The 21,527-nt window shown below is 44.5% G+C and overlaps 1 protein-coding gene across 1 annotated transcript; it reads right to left on the bottom strand.

The window, feature by feature from the left end:
• Positions 1 to 3,521: 3,521 nt before the first annotated feature.
• Positions 3,522 to 20,890, bottom strand: LRRC40 (leucine rich repeat containing 40). The gene is made up of 15 exons (XM_075759117.1): positions 20,698 to 20,890; positions 19,930 to 20,111; positions 19,626 to 19,699; positions 18,522 to 18,651; positions 17,950 to 18,073; positions 16,956 to 17,098; positions 15,681 to 15,853; positions 15,286 to 15,376; positions 12,631 to 12,676; positions 10,520 to 10,628; positions 9,527 to 9,634; positions 7,819 to 7,929; positions 6,098 to 6,175; positions 5,171 to 5,356; positions 3,522 to 4,205 (listed from the first exon to the last, which is right to left on the bottom strand). The coding sequence occupies exons 1-15, from the start codon at positions 20,846 to 20,848 to the stop codon at positions 4,100 to 4,102; spliced, it is 1,812 nt and encodes a 603-aa protein (XP_075615232.1). The 5' UTR covers positions 20,849 to 20,890; the 3' UTR covers positions 3,522 to 4,099.
• Positions 20,891 to 21,527: the final 637 nt, after the last annotated feature.

Raw genomic sequence — 21,527 nt, 5'->3', positions numbered from 1 at the left:
ACGAGCCAAAAATCCAGCTACAAATTACAGTATGAAACGTTCCGGAGATTGGTTTGCTGTTGCTAGTGAGCACTTTGAATGTAAAGACGTTCCTTGGTTAAACCTCTCTGGCTTGTAATATAGCGTTTAATTACCTTATGCAATCAAAACAAATGCTTATTTATAGATACGTGTATATATTTATAGATATGTATATATCTGGTAGAGATATATGCAACAGTAAATGCAAAGGCAGGCAAAGGACCGCCCACGCGTGTCAGCGTGCTCGGGGCAGGACCTGGCGCCGGGGGCAGCCCGGGGTCCGTGCCGGCTGCCTGGGGCCGGGGGGCCGCGTGCCCGGGAACCGGGGGCTGCCGACGGCTCCGTGCTGCCCGGGCCCTCGACGGCAGCCGAGCACCGGAGCACGCGGGGGCTGCGCCTCGCCGTCCTGCTGCCCCGCTCCCGCGCAGCCCCGTACAGCCGAGGCGGGGGCTGACCCGAGTGCCCCCCTCCCGTCGCGGGCTCCCTGCCTCCCTTAGCGGATTTTTACCTGGCGGGACGTTGCATTCGGCATTTCCAAACGGGAATAGCATTTTAGCTGAAGGTTGAGCTCCCTCCCCACAGGTTAGTGTGTCCCAGCTGCCCCCCGGCCGCAGCGCTCCTCCCCCGTCTTCTGCCTTCAAAAAGTTAATTTTACACAAGCGCACAAAGACGTACCATTTCATTGCCAGGCAGTCAGACGTCAGGATTTATTTCACTTGTCGGTCTCACCAGTGTGAGTGGAATACAACGTAACGATACAACTTTCAGGCCAGTAGTTTGGATAGGATATGAATTAATTGGTGGTTTGGTTTTGTTTTGAACACCTTCGGTGATGGCGGGCATCAAGCCACGTGTGCGGCACAGCAGTGGCACCCGGAGGCCAGGTCAGCTCTCACGGAAAAGCAAATTTCAAAAGACGGTGTTTGCGAATCAGAGGGTTTAAAGCGTTTCTCTTAAAACAAACAAACAAACAAACAAAAAGCAAAGGAAAAAAAAAAAAAAAGCCTTTTGCCAATCCTCTTCCTGGACAATTCCAGCAAATATTCTGGAGGTGAATGACATCATTGCATTGCATAAGAATTTCCGCGGCCCTTGTGAGGCGTTTCCTGCAGCACCACCCGCCCAGCCACGGCCCTGCAGCACAAGCGGCTTCATCTCTGTCACTCGGGGCCTTCTCTGTCTCTTTGCTCGCGCGTGTGGCTTGGCCCCCGGCCCCGGCAGAACAAACGCGCCCATCCGTTCGGTTTTCTACTTGTGAGTACTGTATCCCGTTCAGAACCAACAGCTTACTTTATTAAAAATTTTACCATTTTATAAAAGACATGTTTAATTATGATGGAGATGGCTGTATTGTAATTAATATTTTGAGATAATTGTGATTTTGAGCTTAAATTATATACAGAAAATGGTCATTTTTGTATGTGTTAAAAGATTGCTATATTACAAATGACTAACTGTACTTTTCAGTTTAATTACGGTATTCATGTAAATAAAGCTGAATGAAATATTTACTACTTTATTAACATAGATTGTGAATGTACTTAATGTTTTTTGCAGTATAAAGACTTACTGAACTTGAAAGCTGCTTCATTTTATGTGCAAAAAGGTACTTCAAAATTCTATTTTAAATCTATTGATTCAGTGCAATCAATTATATTGTTAGTTAATTTGCACACGCAGGTTGTATCCTTCCAGTTTTAGTTCATGTATGACACTTATCCGTAAGGTGCACATTGTGTTTAGAATGCATTTTGCAGATGCTTCTGTACATAAAGGAATACAGGGACTAAACCAATGCTGTGCAGTGTATAGCAGAGCCATTTTTCGGCTTTGGTGTACCCAACTTTTTCAGTATTTAAAAAAGTGTTTTGAATAACATTAAAAAGTCTCTTTATTGTATAAATAATAAAAACGTCACCTTATTGTAATTAACTTTTGTCGTCTTTTACTATTGGAAAGGAGCTGAGGTTTCCAAAACGGCCGTTGTGCACGTTGCGGGCAGCGAGGTGGTTGAAACGGGTCCAGATCCCCAGAACCAGGAACCGCGTACACCGTCAGTCCATTAACTTACAGCTTCCATACGTTTGCGTCAGTCCGTTAACGTACAGCATCGTTTGCTGCATCCACCAGCAAACCGAGGGGTGTTGGAGGGAAAGGCGCTTTTTAATCACCAGATGCGTCAGAGAGAGACTCGGAAACCGAGCAGCTCCCCCCGTTCAGCTGTCGCTACGGGCGAGACATCGAGGAGGGAAGGGCAGCGACTGGGCGCTGGCGAAGAGCAGCCCGGTGGTCGCTGCCTCCTGTGCTGGGTCCAAACCCGTAGGGAAAGCCGGGGGCGAGAGCGGCAGCAGTTCCGCCAGCCGGTAACCGCAGAACAGCTCGGCCCTTGTCCGCCGGCCTTTCCACCCAAAGGCGCTCCGGCATGTCTGTAGCAACGCCCCAGCCCTCGGCCCATCCTGGCCCCCCATCCTTTGCCCCCCGCAGCCCTTGCCCCCCCCCAGCAGGTCAACACCAGCCGTCAGGGCTCCGGTGCCTCCGGCCGCGCCAGGCAGTTCTGGCCCTTCTCCCAGAGGGGTCGTGGTGCAGCCGCGTGCAAGGTGCATCACACATCCCCACTCGTGCGGAAAGCTGCGCGCTGGATTCAGAGGCCCCGAGGGTGAGGTGTGCTTTACGTTAATTCTGGGCACATGCAAAACCTGGGAAGTTTAACTTTGAACCGTGTTAAATCTGCAGTATTACAGAATGGGCAGGTGGAGAAAGGACAACGCTTTCATTACGCACACTCTCCCTTATGAACACGTACCACAGGAAGGATTCCCACCTGGCGTCAGCCCGGCAGAGGCTGAACGCAGGAGAACAGGAGATGGAGGCACATTTCCGTTCCTAGAGCTTAGCAAGGATCTCTTTTACTTGAAAGCTTTTCCTTTAAGTTTTAGATTGGAAAGAAGTCAGCAGGTTGCTGTGGGAAGTCGCACATAGGCACAGCACGAACCTGTTTGCTGCCAGCAGCGGACAGGGCAGCGCCAGGAAGGGGTGACACCACTCAAGGGCTGGAAGCCAGGCAGCTTTCTCGGCTGGCACCATGCTGGGTACGCCGCTGACAGCGCTGCGTTGGGCCACAGCGCTGCTGCGGGAGGTGTGCACCCTCCCCATGGCACCCAGCAGTACGTACAACCAACAGGCAGACGTTTCTCGGTGTGCAGGGCACGGTTCCTAAAGCACCCGGCAGCAGCCGCCCAGGCAGCGGGACCCGGCCGGACCCGCTTCCATCGCCCTCCCCGTTCAGGGGCCTGGGCCGGCCAGAAGAGCCGCGAGGGATCTGCAGTCCCCGGGCAGGCGGCACCGAGCTGCCCGCCGTTTCGTGCCACTGCTATCCACGGAGCGTCACTATCATTTCAGGACCTGGAAGTGTGTTTACATAAAAAATGAGAAGTATCTAAATGTTACTGGCCAGAAAACTTGGTGACAGTAGGTGCTGAAGGAACGCCCCGAAGCGTACATCCAACAGGAACCGCTGTTGTGTCAGTGCAGCCACCGACAGCCGGCCCGCTTTCCTTCACGTGCGACGCGCAGCCTGCGGTACAGCTCGTACCCAGCCCTCGCCGCAGCAGAGCACAGTTCAAGGGCCCGAGCGTGTCATCGCACGCCGAGCAGAGCCCATTTTCCGAGGCAGCAGTGAAGAGACCACGTACCTGACAGAGATCACAGAACAGGCTACAAAAATCGGTGCCAGTTCTGCCTTTTGCTCAAATACCGTGGTGCTGACACTGCTTTTAAAAATTAGCTTAACTGTAGAAAAAACATTGTCACTATTAGTGAAGGCAGCTGTCAACAGCATTCTTTATTACAAAAAGTGTGAACACGTATGGTGGCATCTTAAATGCACTCTCGAAACATGCAGCCTCGAGGGGAAACATTTCATAGGGGAGTTCGTTCTTCACGTGCGAACTACAAACAGTAGTACAAATGCTTTACGGGACGGGCCAGGTTAGCCAACAGCTGACGAGCCAGGAGGAAGGCGGGGAACCCCTCGGTCGGGTAAGGCTGCTCCCGGGCCTGCAAGGACACAGCCCAGGCATCAAGCAGGGATTCGGCTCCGCAGATACTCCAGCACTGCGGCTGTGCCCTTTGCCAGAACGGCCGCCCGGGGAGTGCGGAACGGATTTCCTTCTAACAGAAGTGTCCTAGAAAAAAGAGAGATTTCCAGTGACTCATATAAAGGCTTTGCCTTGTACCAACACATTTGTACACCGCACACAGATTTTTGAATCTTTTGAAATTCGTAAGTAATTCCTCTTCTGTTCCACTAAAAGAATTTTAATTTTTGCTTCCCTACTTCACACTAACGTAGAGACATCCGAGTTTTAATTTCTGCTAATAAATCAGCAGTGGCATATTACTGTAGACACACAATGCACACATACATCTTCAGCAAGCCTCTGCCAGAAGAAAGAGAAAAAGAACTTCTGAAATATAGAAATGGCACAATAAAAGGGGAAAATTATGTTAAATCATAACCCTCTGCTTTCCAGCTTAGCTGCTAGCCCGCTGCTCTTTGGTACGTTCATCTCTGGAGGGTTCTGCTTGGGGAAAGTGGGTGCTTTATTTTGTATTTTTAAAGTTCCTTGGAAAGTGTACTTCAAAGGGGAACCCACCGGGACCAGCCATTTGTGGTCTTTGACAAGACGGGCTGCTTACGCGCCCCTGTCTTCCCGGACGTGCATCATGTAAGGACATTCAGTCGCCTCTCTCCAGACGCAGTTTAGAGAACGCTATCCTGTCCCCAAGAGCCACGAGTGACACATGGGCAAGGAGCTCCAGGCCTGACCTGCCCGGCCTGTTTACAGGTGCACCAGCACCGTGTCTGCGCACAGCAAGGGATCTGGCTTAGGCTCCGACACTGGATTTACACAAACCAACAGAACCTTTCCAGTTTTTTTTACAATCAGGAAACAACTCCCCTAATTCTCCACAATACTGAGGAAATACAGAAGACATTGCATTATTTTACAAATGGTGAGAGACCCTTTTTGTGCATCGAGATCTACAAACACACTGCCGATTAGTACTTTTCCTCTGACAGAACGTACCCTGAAGAAATCAGTCAGGATGTATTTTTATAAGCCAGGTCACCACCTGAAACACACACCTCAGAGTTTCACAGTTCCCAAGTTCTGGTGGCACCTGGAGGAGGTCATTGTTCTGAAGGTCCAGCGTTCCAAGGTTCTCCATCTTCTTTAGCTGCAGTGGGTCTACAGACCCAACCTGATTGTTACTGAGCAGGATCGTCTCCAGTGCTAGGATGCGATAAAGGACGCTGGGAAATACTTTAAACCTTCAGGAAAAAAAAGGAGGCAAACCAAGGCAAGTGAGAAATAGGGAACTCAAAGAAAAATAGCAGCTTTTCAAATCAGACAGCAGTTTAGCTTTGCTCATTTAAGGTAAATGTTTAAACGCACTGCTCTGAAAGGGGAAAGTATTGATTACTGTACCTTGCACACCGTGAGAAAGCTGAACAAACCGTGCACAGCGACAGCTCAGCCCCTCACACAGAACTGCAGGCATTTTACGAGACTGGCTGTCACACAGAACGCGACTCACCAGGGTAAAGGAGGAGAACAAGGGCCCATAGTTCTCTCCTGCCCTTCAGAGACACCCTGTGGAGTCAGAGGAAGCGCTGGGTCCCTGCCGCGAGCATCAGCAGCACCTTCAGGGACACCGCTCGGCTGCTTCCACCGACCATTCCCCTCCTGTTCCGCCATCGTTCAGAGCTGCTGCATGACGGGTGCCAAAGGGCAGTCCTGGCGCTATCCATTCTTTGATATCTTGTTCACAAGACCGTTTAATCCCTTTTTTAACCAGATGCTACTGTCCCTCTCCAAAACTTTTGTGGCAGAAAGTTCCAAAAACACACCACCCGCTGTGTAAAGAAGTATATTCACTTCATCGGTCTCACGCTCACAGCTAGATGATTGAGCGCCTCCTCATTCTTACGTCACAGGAAAATCATACTGAATTCGGCCCATTCTTTTTTATTACTGCATTAAAAAAACCCGAAATCTAAGTAGTTGCTCACCTATTAAAAGAAAGATTTATTGTTTGCAGTCTTGTCAGTGCCTCCATTTCTTCAGGTAAAGATGTCAAAAAATTATTTCTGTGTATCAAATGAAGACAAACAATAATCACTAACTTCTATGAAGTTTTAGTTAAGCATCCACAGAGACTGAATAGGCATATTCATCAGTACTAACACGCTGTCTTAAATGGATTAATTGCTTCATAAATGGTTCAAGACCATGCTTAAGTACAGATGCTTGCTAATGCAAGCCAGGTTTGCATTCTCATTTCTGCCAATAGGACATTTGAAAGTCTGTCCTCTAAAGATTCCCAAGTATTTCACAGCATCTAACAACTCCAGAAACGCGCTTGGCAATTCTGCTCCTTAGGTTTCAGGGGAAAGCTTAGGAAACTGCCCAGATCTTGGTGCTACAGTGAATCAGTAGGATACCTCTAAGCCTCTTCAAAACTCATTTAGCTGGGTATCCAACTGCTGTAACACTCATTTGTGGTACTGTTACTGTAGTGTTTCCCACAACGGGAAGCCATTCAGAAGCTTCTTAAATACAAGGAAGATGGGTTTGTAAGGACAAACAAGGTATTTCCCGAGTGTGACACAAAGAGTCGTTACAGGAAAATAAAGACCACTCACTAAAAGATGCGCTTCAACCTCATCAATCTCATCCCATCATCCATTCTGCAATCTTCAGCCCAACTCCTCCATCAGCAGCACGTGTGTCACAGTGGCTGAGGTGGGCAGGCAGCTCCGAGCTCACCTGGTCCAACCCCCCGGGACCGTGTCCAGTTGGGTTCTGGACATCCCCAGGGATGGAGACTCCACCACCTCCCTGGGCACCCTGTGCCAGCGCTCGGGCACCCTGACAGTGACAAAGGGTTCGCTGGTGCCCAGAGGGACCCTGCTGCGTGTCACTCTGTGCCCGTGGCCTCTGGTCCTGGCCCTGGGCACCACCGGGCAGAGCCTGGCTCCGTCCTCTCTGCACCCTCCTGCGGGCGTTTGTACGCAGGATGAGATCCCTGAGCTGCTCTGCTCCACGCTGAGCAGTCCCAGCTCCCCAGCCTCTCCTCTCGGGAGAGATGCTCCCGTCCTTCAGCATCTCAGTGGCCCCTCGCTGGGCTCCCTCCAGGCACAGGCAGATCACTTTAAAACAAAGTAAAAACCCGTCTCTGCAACTGCCCTTTGCTACCGTTCACTTTGTGAAACACCAAAGGTAAAAACGCCAGCGAGCTGATCCTGATGTCTGAACAAATGCAATGAGCATTTTTCAGGAGTTAGAGAAGGCAAAATGACAATAACTAACGATATTGCACACAAAACACCTACAGACAGCTTCAGTTTCAGGCAGCATAACAGGGTTTGTACCTTCACCTACTTCCCAGGTATCCGCCAGGATTTTTTGGGTGTGGGTTTCTTTAGCGGGGTGGTGGTGGTGTGTTTTTAAATAGCAACTTAACATCTCTGAGAGCCTTTTATGACTGAGGCAAGACCTTTTGGCACAGCAAGTCTCAGAGCTTGTTTGCTTGTTTTTTGCGTTTTTCTTTAACCAATGCCTAAATCTAGGCCACTTGCTATTGCAGATCTGCCGGTCATTCGACTGTTATGGAGGCATTTTGGGAAGTGAAAAACTATTTCAGCACTGCTATTCCACTGTAACAGATGGCTGGTTTAAAAAGGCATGAAAATAAGTTACCGAGGAAGGAAGTCCAACACACGTCACAAACCTGATATCCAAATGTGTCAATTTATGGAGCATGCAAAGCTCCAAGGAAATAGATGAGATTTTATTGAAGCCAAGGTTGACATCACAGACTGAGTCTTTCAGCTCCACAATCCTGAAACCCAATATGAATATACTTTTATTAGGTAAGCTCACATTTGCATTCTATTTTCTAAGCTATCAGAAAAAAAACCCTGCTTTATTCTACAAATCAAGGACACACTGTCTTTCTTGACATTTCAGAAGCAATTTTGTGGAGTGACGACAATGGAAAAGCTGCCTGTCCTGGAGTCTTACACCTGAGGTAAAGACAAAGCTCAGAACCACTTTTCTAAAGTTATTAGGAGAGTAAATTTTCTCTCACTGATTAGGAGAGCAAATTTTACTACAAAAGCCTACTCACTTAAATGCAGTTAAGAGGCATTTCAAAAACTATGGCACAGATAGCCACCACTGTCATCTCCTGCCCCATGAACGGTTTAACAATAAGGCTCTATCACTCTTCTTTAGCAGTCAAACAATCAGAGAGAGATTGTTATTTTATTTCCACCTTTTGTTTCCTCTTCCACTGACCTGCTATTACAAATTCCAGGAAACACAGCGTTTGCTGCTTCTTGTAAAAGGGTATGTTATTAAGATGCTTTGGTGTTAACATGTTTAGAAGCTCAAAAAGTTAGTCGTTGAATCCCTCTAACAGAATCTCTGGTTCAGCCTTAAAACCAAAAGGTAATTAAATGAGAAAGCACTCTTCTCTCCTATCTGGATTGCCACTGAATTCTCTGGCACCCAGCAGCCGCACACCTACACCTATCCCCAGTGAACGCAACAGCCTCTAGCCGAGCGGAAAAGCTGGGGGGGGCGGGCATGAGCATTATCGCACTGGATTGATTTGCTACAGGTTGTACTGAAAAGAGAGTTTTCCCTATGAGAGAGAGATCGCATCTCTTCAAGTTCTATGTGCTAAAGATTAAATGTTCAACACACTTGAGTCCTAGTAAACCCCCACAAATGCGGTGGTAACCTTAAAAATCAGCTTTCGTTATTTTCTTGGGCTACCAGAGATGCAGTAACCTTCCTCCTTACACAAAAAGGCTATTTATTCCTATGAGTGTCAACTGAAAGCTTTTCCTTGACTGTGGATGAAGTAACAAGTGCAGTAATATCAAATGCTACGTGATAGGACACAAAACCTATCAAAAAAAGGGCATGGAAATCGTTTGGGCTTCCTTAACCCCCCCCCAATTATGCTATCTGAAGACACTGAATTTAAATACAACCTCAGCTGTAGTACTAAGCTATCACCCAGCAAAGTGGTGAAAAGACCACTTTGTAGAGAAAACAATACTACGCTGTAGTTAAGTACAGTACTTCATTATTATGAGAAGTCACATCAGTCTCCCCTCATTCATTTCAACAACGCTTAGCAAAGCAAGATGAACACCACCACGTAATGAAAGCACCATTGAGTATAGCCAAGCTTCTTTTTCCTACAATCCTCATGCTAATCAATGAACCCGCCTGCATGCTGCTCGTACTAGAAACACAAGTGTGTTATACAGCATTGCAATTATACTTTCATTTGTGTGTCTGAGCGTATACACACACATACATAGCATAAAGTGCAAATATACTTCACTGGGAAAAACACAAGATGCTGAGGAACGAAAGCAGAAAAGCAAGTAATAGCTAGAGAACAACTTTTACAAAAGTACCTCGGAGGAACTTCCTTCAGCTGATTTTTGCTGAAGTTGACAGTGGCAACAGGATTGCTTCTGACTGCATTAAACACGTCATCAGGAATCACAGCTGCCTGTTTCTCACTACACAACGAAAAACATTTAGCTGAGTAACACAAACAAGTTAATCATTTCCTATTTATTAACAAGATGTTTTCATCTTCTTTTAGAGTAGCAGAATAGATATATAAATATCTACAATTTGAAGTCCTTGAAGGACTGTTAACCAGAAAGCTACCCATCACTGCTCCACATAACATGGCACCTGGGCAGTAACACCACACCGGCACCCTGATCTGTTCTCCTGCTGAAGAAAAATCGGTAGGAGCTGAGTTATGTCACTATCTCACCAAATGTGTGAATGCTGCATATTGGGCCACAAAGCGTAGCGAAGTTGGCAGTGACCAGATTTCCCCTCTTGGCTCAGATAACAGCTGCAGCACAGTGACATGGAACTCGGGTAGCTCCTCCTTTTGGAGCTCCTCAACATTTGTGGTGACCAAAGCCATCCCAGCCCTTTCCACATTCCAGCTCCCAGCAGGACTATGCATTTCACACGGCAGCTCTCAGCAAAAATGTCTTTATTTCCCTTTCCTAACCTAACAAGCAACATTGTTGGTGAGATTTAAGACATAACTCAAGAGATACTCACCTACCACAAGATGTTTTGAGACTTAATGATAATCGCTAAAGAAGTTTAAGAGCTACTAAAGGAACCTGAAGGCATTAAGCATCTTGGTGAGTTAAAAGGAATGTTACTGTGGAATACTTGATAATACAAAGAAATAATTTAAAAAACCCTGCAATTCAAATCTGCCTGTTCCTGAGCACACAAATTAAAGTGAAAAATGCACAAATGCAGCAGGATTGCAGACAGTTCGGTGTATATCATGAAGTAAAAATAAAAAGGCAAAAAATAGGAAAGTTTTCTTACAACTTCAGAAATAGGTAATATTTCAAAGCACATACCTATATTCCAATAATTTTAGTGAGGTTATGGCGTGCATGTTAATCCTTGACTCGCTTGGAAGAGTCATGGCTGTCACAGGAGGCTCTTCATTTGGGCTGGTTACATCATCTAGAGAGCACAAACATAGACAGTCACACAAACTACAGGCTGCAGCCAGATGTGGGGTTCCGAATGACCCAGATGGAGAGCTCAGTGTCCCTGTCACCTGCCATCACCCTTCTTAACTCTTCCTGTATTTTTTTTTTTATAATCTTGGTTTTCTGGTTGGTTTTTTTGGGGGGTGGAAGGAAGAGGGGTTGACTTGGACTTTGAAAAAAATGGCCAGGAAGCAACAGAGATGTTGTGGTAGCGGTAGCTGGCTGTTAAGTCAGGCAGTAGCCTCCAAGGGGTGGGGAGCTAGAAACAATGATAAACAGGGAATTCGGGCTAGAAGTGATGATCCAGATCATCTATATACAGAACAGCAAATCTAACCATAATTTTAGTTAAAACATTAATATTTATAAACCTTCATCATACTCTCCCCTGTAGAGTTCCTTTTGATTGCTATCTACAATCCACATGAAACAGCTATTGGCTTTGCAAGGCTACTTTGAATGTAGATTAAATGCACATTAAAAGAAATGCAGATTAAAACCATCGTTTGCACATCTGAGGTGTGCATCACACCCGAGGGATTCACCTACGCCTAAGTCCACCCATGATAAATCCAACTTCCACTAAAAGAAAATGAACAAAACTCTATGGAAATTGAGCACCATTCATGAACAAAAGTCTAGTAACAATTGCACCTAATCACAACTAGCTATCCTTGCACCAAGAAAAGTCAAAAGGGCCAAAAACAAGCTAGAAAGAGACCTTTTTCCAGTTTAAACCTCTACAGAAACAGGACTGCTACTGTTCTAGCTCCAACTTACATGCCATAACAGGTAGAGTAAAATCATGAACATTGTTGTACATGCAAGACATTAGTGAATTTTATTATCCACAGTTATGTTATCTGTTATAGTTCACCAGATAAGCTTCTGAGTATGTACTGTAGCATCCAATTAATTTTTCTGAAGTTAATAATACGTCAGATTTGCACGGAACCTGACATTTTAAAGCAATTTTTTACGCTGCAGTACCCTAATTAATACTGCCATCCTCTGGCAGATGGAGAGAAAACCCACTCAAGAAGAGGAAAATTCCCATGTATCCCTTTCAATGAAAGTTGCCTACACTTATCACCAAGATCCCTTCTGAATTAAGAAGTTAAGCATTTATTTGCCATTTAAGTACAGTGTAATCATTTCCGTATCATATTGAACATGGCCAGTCAACTGGGTCATTTTGCCTACTTTATGTCTTAACATTTAAGAAAGATGAAGATTTCTAAAGGTCATCTAGGTGCTGCTTAATCCACAGAGGCAGAGCTCTGAATCCAAGACAGGATTCTGCAAAAACATACAGCATTTATGCAGAGAAGTAACTGCCTTGGAATACTTCACCTGATTTTCTGCATTATGACTTTTTATTATTTATATAGGGAATGTTGGGATCAAGACTATTAGATGGTAGAAAGATGAATTCTAATAGGCCAGGATTAGAAAGATGTTTAAAATAATCAGTTACTTTCTCCCCCAAAACTTGTATTTTCTTAGTCAGCTACACGGTAGACTTCCTGGCATCACCAAGACTCTAAGGTAGACTTTTTCCACGCACATACTTTCTGGGAATCACAGGACTGTACTGCCTATGTTATTACATGAATAATACATAATAGCTTTGCAAAATATCACCTGCTCTTCTATACTGTGACCAAGCCAGCAGACAGATGGCACGCTTAAAAAGAAGAACCCCTTATGGAAACTTCCCATGATGATCAGGGAAAAAATACTTAAGATTATTTTTCTAAATTATAATCCTCAATAATAAATGTTTTTTCTTTGGTATTACCTAACAGAATAAGAAAAAGAAACAACACAAATGTAAGAGCAAACTCTTGAATAAAGCTCTATTATTGCAGGATAACTGAAGGAAACTGTATTGAAACATCTACCCTCCATAGGTTCTGATTTAATTTCTTAGAAAGATTCTCTTTAAAATACAATGCAATAGAGCAACATACCTTGGATTTTGCTTCTTAGGTATTTCAGAAGTTCCTGGGTGCCTTTCTTTAAAAACAGTTAAAAAAAAAGGTGAATAAGCATTCGCCAGCCAGTGTTTATGTAGCTGTTTGACAATGAAGGACAACAATTCCAGTCACTCAGTGGAGCCCATAGCACTGCTGACTACAAAAGCCACCTAATGCTTCCTGTAGAAAAAACCTCTTTGCAGCAGCTTATGAACCTGCTTATTTACACTTTTATTTATTCCAGCTGAAAATTTCCGGTTGGCCAGTTTGGATGGCGCTTTGGACAACCTGGTCTAGTGGAGAGTGTCCCTGCCCATGGCAAGGAGACAGACTGCATGGGCTTAAGGTCTCTTCCAAGCCAAACCAGTCTGGGATTCTATGAATCCCATGTCACTACCTCAGGCTTTGCGTTTTTAGCTTTTTATCTAGTTAGCCAGCCCCAAGAGCAAGGAAAAAACGTTCAAATTAACTTGATCTTCTCTTTAAAAAGGTCTAAAACAATTATGCTTTGGACAAGGAATTTAAATTTTGTCAAGGAAGCTGACTGTTCGATGTTCCGGTAACATTTTATGTCCAAAATTACAAACTCTGGGAAAAACACTGCGGTTTACATAATTTGCATGGATTTTTAACAGCTGGATTCTCCAAAGATTTGACTTTCAATTCTCTCATAGCAACTTCCAGTAGGCAAAGACAGTCACTATCTGCATAATCTATGAGTAATTAAGCATAATCTCATCCAGCCCATTTGTTTTAGGATAAAGCTCTGTTTTTCCTTATAATTCTACATCCTTCTCCTTGATGCTTTAAAATCAGGGACTGACCTGAAGTGCTGAATATGAATTAACACCTCTCATTCTAGCTGACAACTGTGTTACACACAGTAAGAGACTGACTGATCTGAATACAGAGGGAATAAAGGAAACATGGAAGTGGGAAAGGAAGGAACTCTCAGAAGCAGCCTGGTGAGACAACAGAAACAGAAGACAAAAGACTAAGAGAGGCGGGAGGGGACTGGGACTGACTGCAGGCATGGCTAGGCATGGCATGTGCTGAGCTGAGCAAGACGAGAGAAGCCAGTAAGGAAGAACCTGGAAACTTCTGAGGAAAAGGTGAAGGCCAAACAGAAAGCTGAGTAACTGTCACATGGCTTGCGTGAAAAGGAAAGGAGACAAGTCAAAGCTCAACAGCCAGGAGAGCGTATGTTATGCAAAAAGGAGAGACTAGGATTTAACAGAAGACAACTGGAAATTTATCAAGAAACAAGAATGGGTTTGGGACAAGAATGAAGTCTGAGGAACAGGAAAAGATGAGACGGAGTAGGGATGGACAAGAGGACAATCTGCTAGGCTATACTCCCCCCTGAGCCCTTGCCAATCCTTAGTCTCAGCATTCACAAGCTGCTAAGAAGTGCCTGGGGAACCCTACAAGCTTTATCAGTTACTCCTCTAAATCAAGTGTAAAAAAATCTAGGTAGGCATATAATATTCTAGTTATATAAATTTATAGTGCTGGTAATGGATCAAGACAATATCAGTATAAAATGTGATAATGGAATCCTTACCTGTCGTCTGCTACAAATTTGAAATATACAGAAGAAATTACACACATCTATGCTCTTACATTTGAAAGACAGCAATTCCTCAAAAGCTAGGGAACACCAGAACTAAAGTAGCCAGGCAATCCTATCCGGACTCCTTTGCACGTGCATTTTAAGCCAACTCTGAGCTCTGGAATCATGTATGATTTCCACTCAGGGAACCCCTGCTCACTAGTTTAGTGCATACAACGCTCACTTAATCAGATACACGATGTTTCCCCTCTTCTGACAGATATTACAAAACTTCATTTCAACAGAGCCTTCAGTGTTGCTTATTTTTACAGAATCCCAGTGCTGTGCAAAGATTTATTTTATAAAACTGGCAAGAGCACAGAAAGAAGTAATGTATATCACCAATGAGAAGAGGGGCCTGCTGGAGAAAAAAAATAAAAGGGAATTTTATAGCAGCAGTCATGCCCACGGTCCAGCCTCCCTGCTGCCCTACGTACTTGTTTTCTCGTGCACAACTCACACCCTCACTTTGCTGGTTACCCACAAAGAGCATGCAGACCTGAGGTGCAGGTTATCCTTAAGAAAACATAGTACATCAGATTGTCTTTGCTCAAAATGCAACTGCCATCAAACAAGCTTTGGAAATCCTAGATCCTTAATTCAGGTCAGTAGAAAATGAAAAACAGAAATCCACGCTCATCTAGGAAAAGACTGATGTCAAGTACTCGCCTAGCATTGCAATGAACCGTGATTGCAACAGGATTAGGCAGCAGATGCCTGCCTTATCCTTCTTTTCCCAGATGTCCATTGTTTCATTTGCAATATATATTACAACTTCTGCAGCGAATCAGAAACAGGTCCTAGAAACCAACGACCTCCTTTATTCCACAGTCCTCGTGGTCTTATGCACTGCATCAGACTCCAGTGGAAAGAGTACCCAAACCACAGTACACATGAACAAGAGATGGATTAAAATTGCACAGGCTACTTGAAATCTGGGTGTTTTCTAGCTTTTTTAATGTTCTGGCTAGGCTGCACAATTTGGATAATGTATGTACGCACCATAACCAAATTTATATACTGTCTATAGTGCTTACTTGCAGAAGGTCTCTTCGAATGGTTCTCAAAGGATTTCCCTCTAATGCCAGGAATTTCAACTGAGGAAGATTCCCCAATGTATAAGGCAATCTGCAAATGGAAACAACTCATTTCAAAACAGCTTTAAACCAAATTCTAAAGAATTTGCAATGGTTTGTCAGATGGCCTGGTATTCTGAAGCTCAGGTTCAAATAAAAAGATACAGAATATATCACATTTAAGAAGGGCACAGTTTGATCATAGCCTTTACATGATACAGAAAGGGCTCCTTCATTTTATGAGAGTTCTTTTCTAACTACGTTTTACCAAGTGAAATACATCACCTGTAGAATCAGCTGTCAGTAGACGTCATGAGCTATGCCTCATCACAGACACATGCAGTTCTTAGTATTACCTACTGATATCATTGTTGGCAAGGTCAAGTCTCTCCAACTTCTGAAGCAAAGTAATTTCATCAGGAACTGATTTTATCTTGTTGTCTCTAAGTTCCAATACAGAGAGGGAATTCAGATGCTTCAGATTCTCTGCATTTAGTATTTCGATCTGATTTTCACCAGCATGTAATTCCTAGGGAAACAAAGATCATCCACAGTTACGTTACTCCAGTAAAATTACTTTATACCTTACTCATCTTCGAAATCATGACATCAGCAAAAATGTCCATACGATGACATGGAGAAAACGGAGATCTCTAGTCCCTTTCATCTGCCTATGAAATATCAAAGCCTCCAAAGATCGAGAGACACGAGTCTGGATTTAGCTTTTCTGAAACCATCACAGAACCCTCAGCTTTGAGTTCCACTTCCAAGCCAGGAATAAATTTGCTCTGCATTTGTCAAGAACTTGTCAACAACTTCTTAAGCATAAGAAGTTTCTGAAATTATAGGAAGTTGAGAGGCAGCTCTCTGTGTCCCCACTGGAAATGTTTCACTTATAATGGAAAAATTGAAAGGTTCTTGAGGCTAGAAAGAGTGTACGCATGCTGCTGGACACACTAAGACACTGAACTTCACATATCAACATGAATTCTGTTAGAAAACACTGAAATAGCTTGGGATTTTAACTGCTGAGTTCAGAGTTATGCAGAACTAAGGTATGTGCCTTCTTTGATGAATTTGGTCATTGGAAACACCACCGTGATACTGGCATTGAACTGGCCCAATCATTTTTCTGTGAGCTGAGTAACAAATTAATGTGCTGAGGCAGCCAATTTTCAATTTTAAACACACATGGAATTAAGGTTACAAAATATTTGGAAGAACGGGTTAAAAGAAAAAAAAAAGTATACTTTCTCTGCAGTTACAAAGAAAAAATGATAACGAACGAAGTAAATTTATCCAGAAAATGTTCCCAGAGATAAAAATAACTGTTGCAGGCAATACTAAATTTAGTTTTTCAGTCATTCCTCTTCTAAATACTTATTTTATTTTCCAAATCTGAAGAGCACTGCTGCAAAGTTGTCTTCCAATTGACCTTAAGATGACAAATATGGACAGTAATTGCAAATGGAGATGTATTTATTTAATAAATAAATTTCTAAACACAGTTCTAAACACAGAATTATCAACTTTTGATCACAGCACTTCACAAAAACTTGTGTTTCAAGTAACAGCTATTATTTTAAAAGTTTACAGCAAACACACAGTATACCAACCATTTCGAACCTTACCTTCAGTAATTTGCATGAGGGAAAATCCGGTAAGGAACGCAATTTATTTTTTCTCAGATAAAGTTGTTCCAAAGATGCCATAGTCGCTAATTTGGAAGGTACAGTTTCCAGGTAGTTTTTAGTGCAATCCAGTTGTCTTAAGCCTGTAGAAGTAAGTGTGCAAGCAACAAACAGAAAAATAAGAGAAAATAAGAATTGTTTTCTATAGAAGCATAAATATCCTGGTTTTTAAAAATAAACATAACAACATTTTGCCAAACGGAATTTTGGAAGAAATTACATCTGTTAGCATCAACACTTCTGAAACAAGGCAGCTGCTTTCCATTTATTCTTCAGAGAACGTTCTGGAATGCTTTCAATGACACTGCCAGACCCTAGCTCTTGTTTAGAGTTTGGGACTGGAGGGAACCAGACAGGGTTTGACGTTGTAGACCATCTCTGAAAGACCCGCAGGTAATTTCTCCAGCATCTCTAAAAGCTGGCAGTCCACCCTCTATTCCTGTAGGTCTGCCACAACTCTTAAAATATGCGTCTCATATCAACCACTAGCCAGCATGCTAGTTAACATTCATGTATTACAAGTCAACTTTATCACTAATTTACACTTTCTTCCTCTCTCATAATTTCAACTCTCTCTCATTTATGCTTTATTTTCTACTCCAATGGAGTGGAATAAAGAATATATGCAATAAAGAAAAAAAAGTCAAATTGTTTATTTCAGTCTTAAGGCTAACAACTTCTAAGCAGAATATTAATCCTTACACTTTTCTGATCATTCTGTGTTCCACTTATCAATAAATACGAACCATAAGAGGACTCAAGTTTGATATACAGTAGTTGTAGCTGATTTTTTAAAATAACTCTGAACTAATATTCTTGAGAATACATTAACTCAGAATATATTTTTAAAATCCTGAATAACATGCACTGTATTTCTGAACATAACTACAGAACTGGCTGTACGGCATTTAATAATCTGAGGAAACTAATTTACTTTTCATTGCACTGATATCTGCAGGCAGGTTCTTGAGTTGATTACAAGCCAAATTGAGTCGCACTAAGTTAATGAGCAAAGCAAAACTTGTTGGAATGTCTGTGAGATGGTTGTTGGACAGATCCTGAAGATTAAAAAAAGAAAGCGAGAGAGAGGAAGAGAGAGAGGTTAGAAATAGAGATGTTTAAAATATCCCACGAGTACTGCTACTGCAAAGTTAATTACTGGCAGAACATTAAAATTGGATAGCTGACATCTTCAGGATCTCCCTGGTAGAAATGTGAATGGAAGAAACCAGTCTCCCACGACTGACAGATCACATGGGATTAGACTTTTCTTAAACTATTTGGCAAACCAGGGGCAAAACTTGAGTTTCAAAAAAACAAACAAACAAACAACCCCCCCCAAACCCCCCAGAACCGTGCCATATAATAACAGACAACCTACGTAAGTCATTAGAATATTCACAAAGTTTTGCCATACAAGCTATGGTTTTTTAATTAGCAGTAGCAAAACATGGGTAAATCAGCCTTTCTGCACAAGTAAGTATTTTTCAAAAAGTTGTAATTTACTAATTCTTCTAAATTGACAAGCTGTCCAAATCCATCGGGCAAGTGGCTCAGCTCGTTGTGATGAAGAAGAAGGCTCTTCAAATGTGACAACTGCAGCAGCTCTTCTGGGATGCTTTTCAGTTTATTGTGGCTAGTATCAAAACATGGAACACAAAGTGAAAAAACAATGACTAAATACTTTCAAGACCGTAACTGCACACACAAGACCTCTGTTACACATGATGCCCTCCAAACTAGAGTTACACCACTTGTATCAGCTGGATTACCCTAGCCACACATGGCCTGTTGAAACACAAACTCTTCAGACCCTAGAGCACGTACGAAGCACATCCCGCATCAGATACACCGGATATGCCGACCTGGCACAGACTAACTACTAATTACATCTGCAGCGAGACAGGCTTCGGCAAAACCATCCCACGCTGCAGCATGCAGAGACACTTGCTGTTCAGGATACTGTCACCCTTAAGAAAAATCTGTCTCCTACAACTGTTACAGCTCTCTAAAATGGATTAGTTTCCTGGGAGAAATTCATTGTGTTTGTTTATTTATTTGTTCAGGAACACTTTTAACCCTCATCTGAATTTACAATATTCCAGCTGGATCTTACATTCTTTTTTTTTTTAATGTGGTTCACACACACACAGCGGCAGCATACCTCCTTTCTCCTTGTGCACAAATTCACAAAATTACTCCGGGAAACAGAAGAATATGAACTTTCCAGCATGAATGACATCTATACAACTATTTCCAATGTATATTACTCATGACAAATAGCATTTTTGTTCCTTTAAATCAAAATTGCCAGACTGAAGCAAATGAATGCAGATAGTGCTTTTGCACGATTATTCAAAATATCACTGTTTTCACCTTCCAAGCTAGACTGTGACTTTGAGTGAAAATAATTTTAGCAAACCTAAGATCATCATTCTGTATCCAAAATTTAAGATTTTCAATATGCTAATATGCTCCAGTTAAAAATCTGAAATTAATTTTCTGAAAGAAAATTTGATATATTGCAATCTCTTATTCACACCGTGAAAGTCACTGCAATATTTCTCATGCTCCAATTTTGTAACATGACATGTGATGTCATGTACTTACCTGACATCGAGTTTCTGAAGATTTTCTAATTGTCCTAAAGCAGAAGGAAGAGATGTCAGCTGATTATCATGTACCTGGAAAATAAAGTTTTTAGAACACAGTTACTAATTTGTACCTTGTAGATTTTCTTCTCCTACCCCAGAAACAAAGGAAGGTAACCTAATACACAAAGTAATTTTGTACACAAGTTACCAGCTATGTACACGCCTCAAAGCAATTACCAGTAGCAGCACTCCAGCAAAGATCTAAGACTTTGTTTTCCCATCTCCTACAGAGAGTGCAGTCCTGCCATAATGGGACTCACATCCAGAACGGTGAGCGCAGGCAGAAGTTTGACATCCTCTGAAAGACACTGCAGTTTGTTTGAGGCGAGTATCAGCTTGGTCAGATCTGTCTGCTCCCACCAGCGATCCGCAGTGCCAAAGGAGAGATTCTGATGAGCTTCCTCTGGAGTATCCAAATTTATCCGCCATACATGTTGAGGCACTACATACGCAAACATACACACGTCAACTAAATTCTTCTGATATTTACTCTCAAACCTCCTCTGTCATAGTGCTTTTCATATATACATACACACATACAGTCAACTGCTTTCCTAGAGACATTTTTCCAGAGCTAATGGAAATCTGCCAGCAACAGCCCAAAGCAAGCTGAGCTGCAAACAGATGGCAGGAAACATGCATTGTTGTTGCTCCCTCCGTGTTTTTCCTGTCCTGCCCGGGGGGCAGTGCCATGCATAAGCCCAGGGCAGAGGGGGAACACCAACCACCTCCAAACACGGGCGCCTGTTCCCTCAGCTGAAGAGCCCCGTGTTTTCCAGGAGGGCCGAGGGCCCGGCACAAGGGCGGCTGCTCCCCCGGGCTCCCACCCCGCCGCGGCAGGCCCAGCGCCGCCTCGCTGGAAGCCCGGCTTAGGGGGGCCGAGGTGCGGGGAAGCACGGGTGTAACCGTTACGGCTACAGAGGAGGGCCAGGAGCCGCGCGTCCCCGCCGGCACCGAGCTCACCCACACCGCCCAGGGCGGCGGGCTCTCGGCCGCCCCGCTGTCCAGGGCCGGCTGCCCGCGCTCACCCTCGCTGAGGCTCCGGCCCGACAGGTTTAACTGCCCGCTCTTCCGAGCCGCCCGGATCAGCCCCTGCGGCACGGCGGGGCCCGGCTCCGCCGCCTGCTGCCTGAAACCAGCGCGGGGATCCCCCGCCCGGGCCCTCCTCGCTGCCGCCATCCCTCGCCAGAGCCGGGCCGGCACCGCCCCGCCGCCCGCCGTGCAGGCGGGGCTTGGCGGAGCCCCTCAGGCGGGGGCCCGGCTCTGGCAGCCGCCCCGCGGAGCGTTCGGGGGTCGCTGCCTCCCCTGGCTCGACACGGCCCCGACCACCGCCGCCATTTCCTCCCCGGCGGTGCAGGTGGGAGCCGCGACGCCGAAATGGTGCCCGAAATGGCCCGGGGCTGGCCGGCAAACCCTCGCTCCTCCCCGCGCCTGGGGCTGCAGGCCCGAGGGCTGTTTGCATCCCCCCCGAGGGGAGTCTGTGTGCATACAAGGCTGCTCCGGCTCCCGCAACACAGAACGGCCGGACCGTCACCTTTGTGCAAGATGACACCGGCCATTTCCGTACGGTGTCAGCTCCCAGCTGCACTGCATATGGGTTTCATCAGCCAGATCGTAACTCCCTCCAACAAACATGAGGGCAAAGCAGAAGTCCTGTCCCCTCAGCAGCAGTGCTGCTTCCCTGAACCCTTGGTACAAATCCCCACAGCCTGTAAGCGAGGCAGGTATAGGAACTGTAGCTGACAACACAGCTGAGGACGTGGAATTCTTACAAAGTATTAGAAAGAAGACTCGGCAACAACCCCAGTGTAGCTGCACACGCCCTGTTGCGCAGCTCTTGCTTCCCGCCCTTCCTCTC

The sequence above is a fragment of the Balearica regulorum genome, chromosome 8 (genome assembly GCF_011004875.1).
Source record: "Balearica regulorum gibbericeps isolate bBalReg1 chromosome 8, bBalReg1.pri, whole genome shotgun sequence".
NCBI lineage: Eukaryota > Metazoa > Chordata > Aves > Gruiformes > Gruidae > Balearica > Balearica regulorum.
This window is presented reverse-complemented; position numbering and strand designations above follow the sequence as displayed.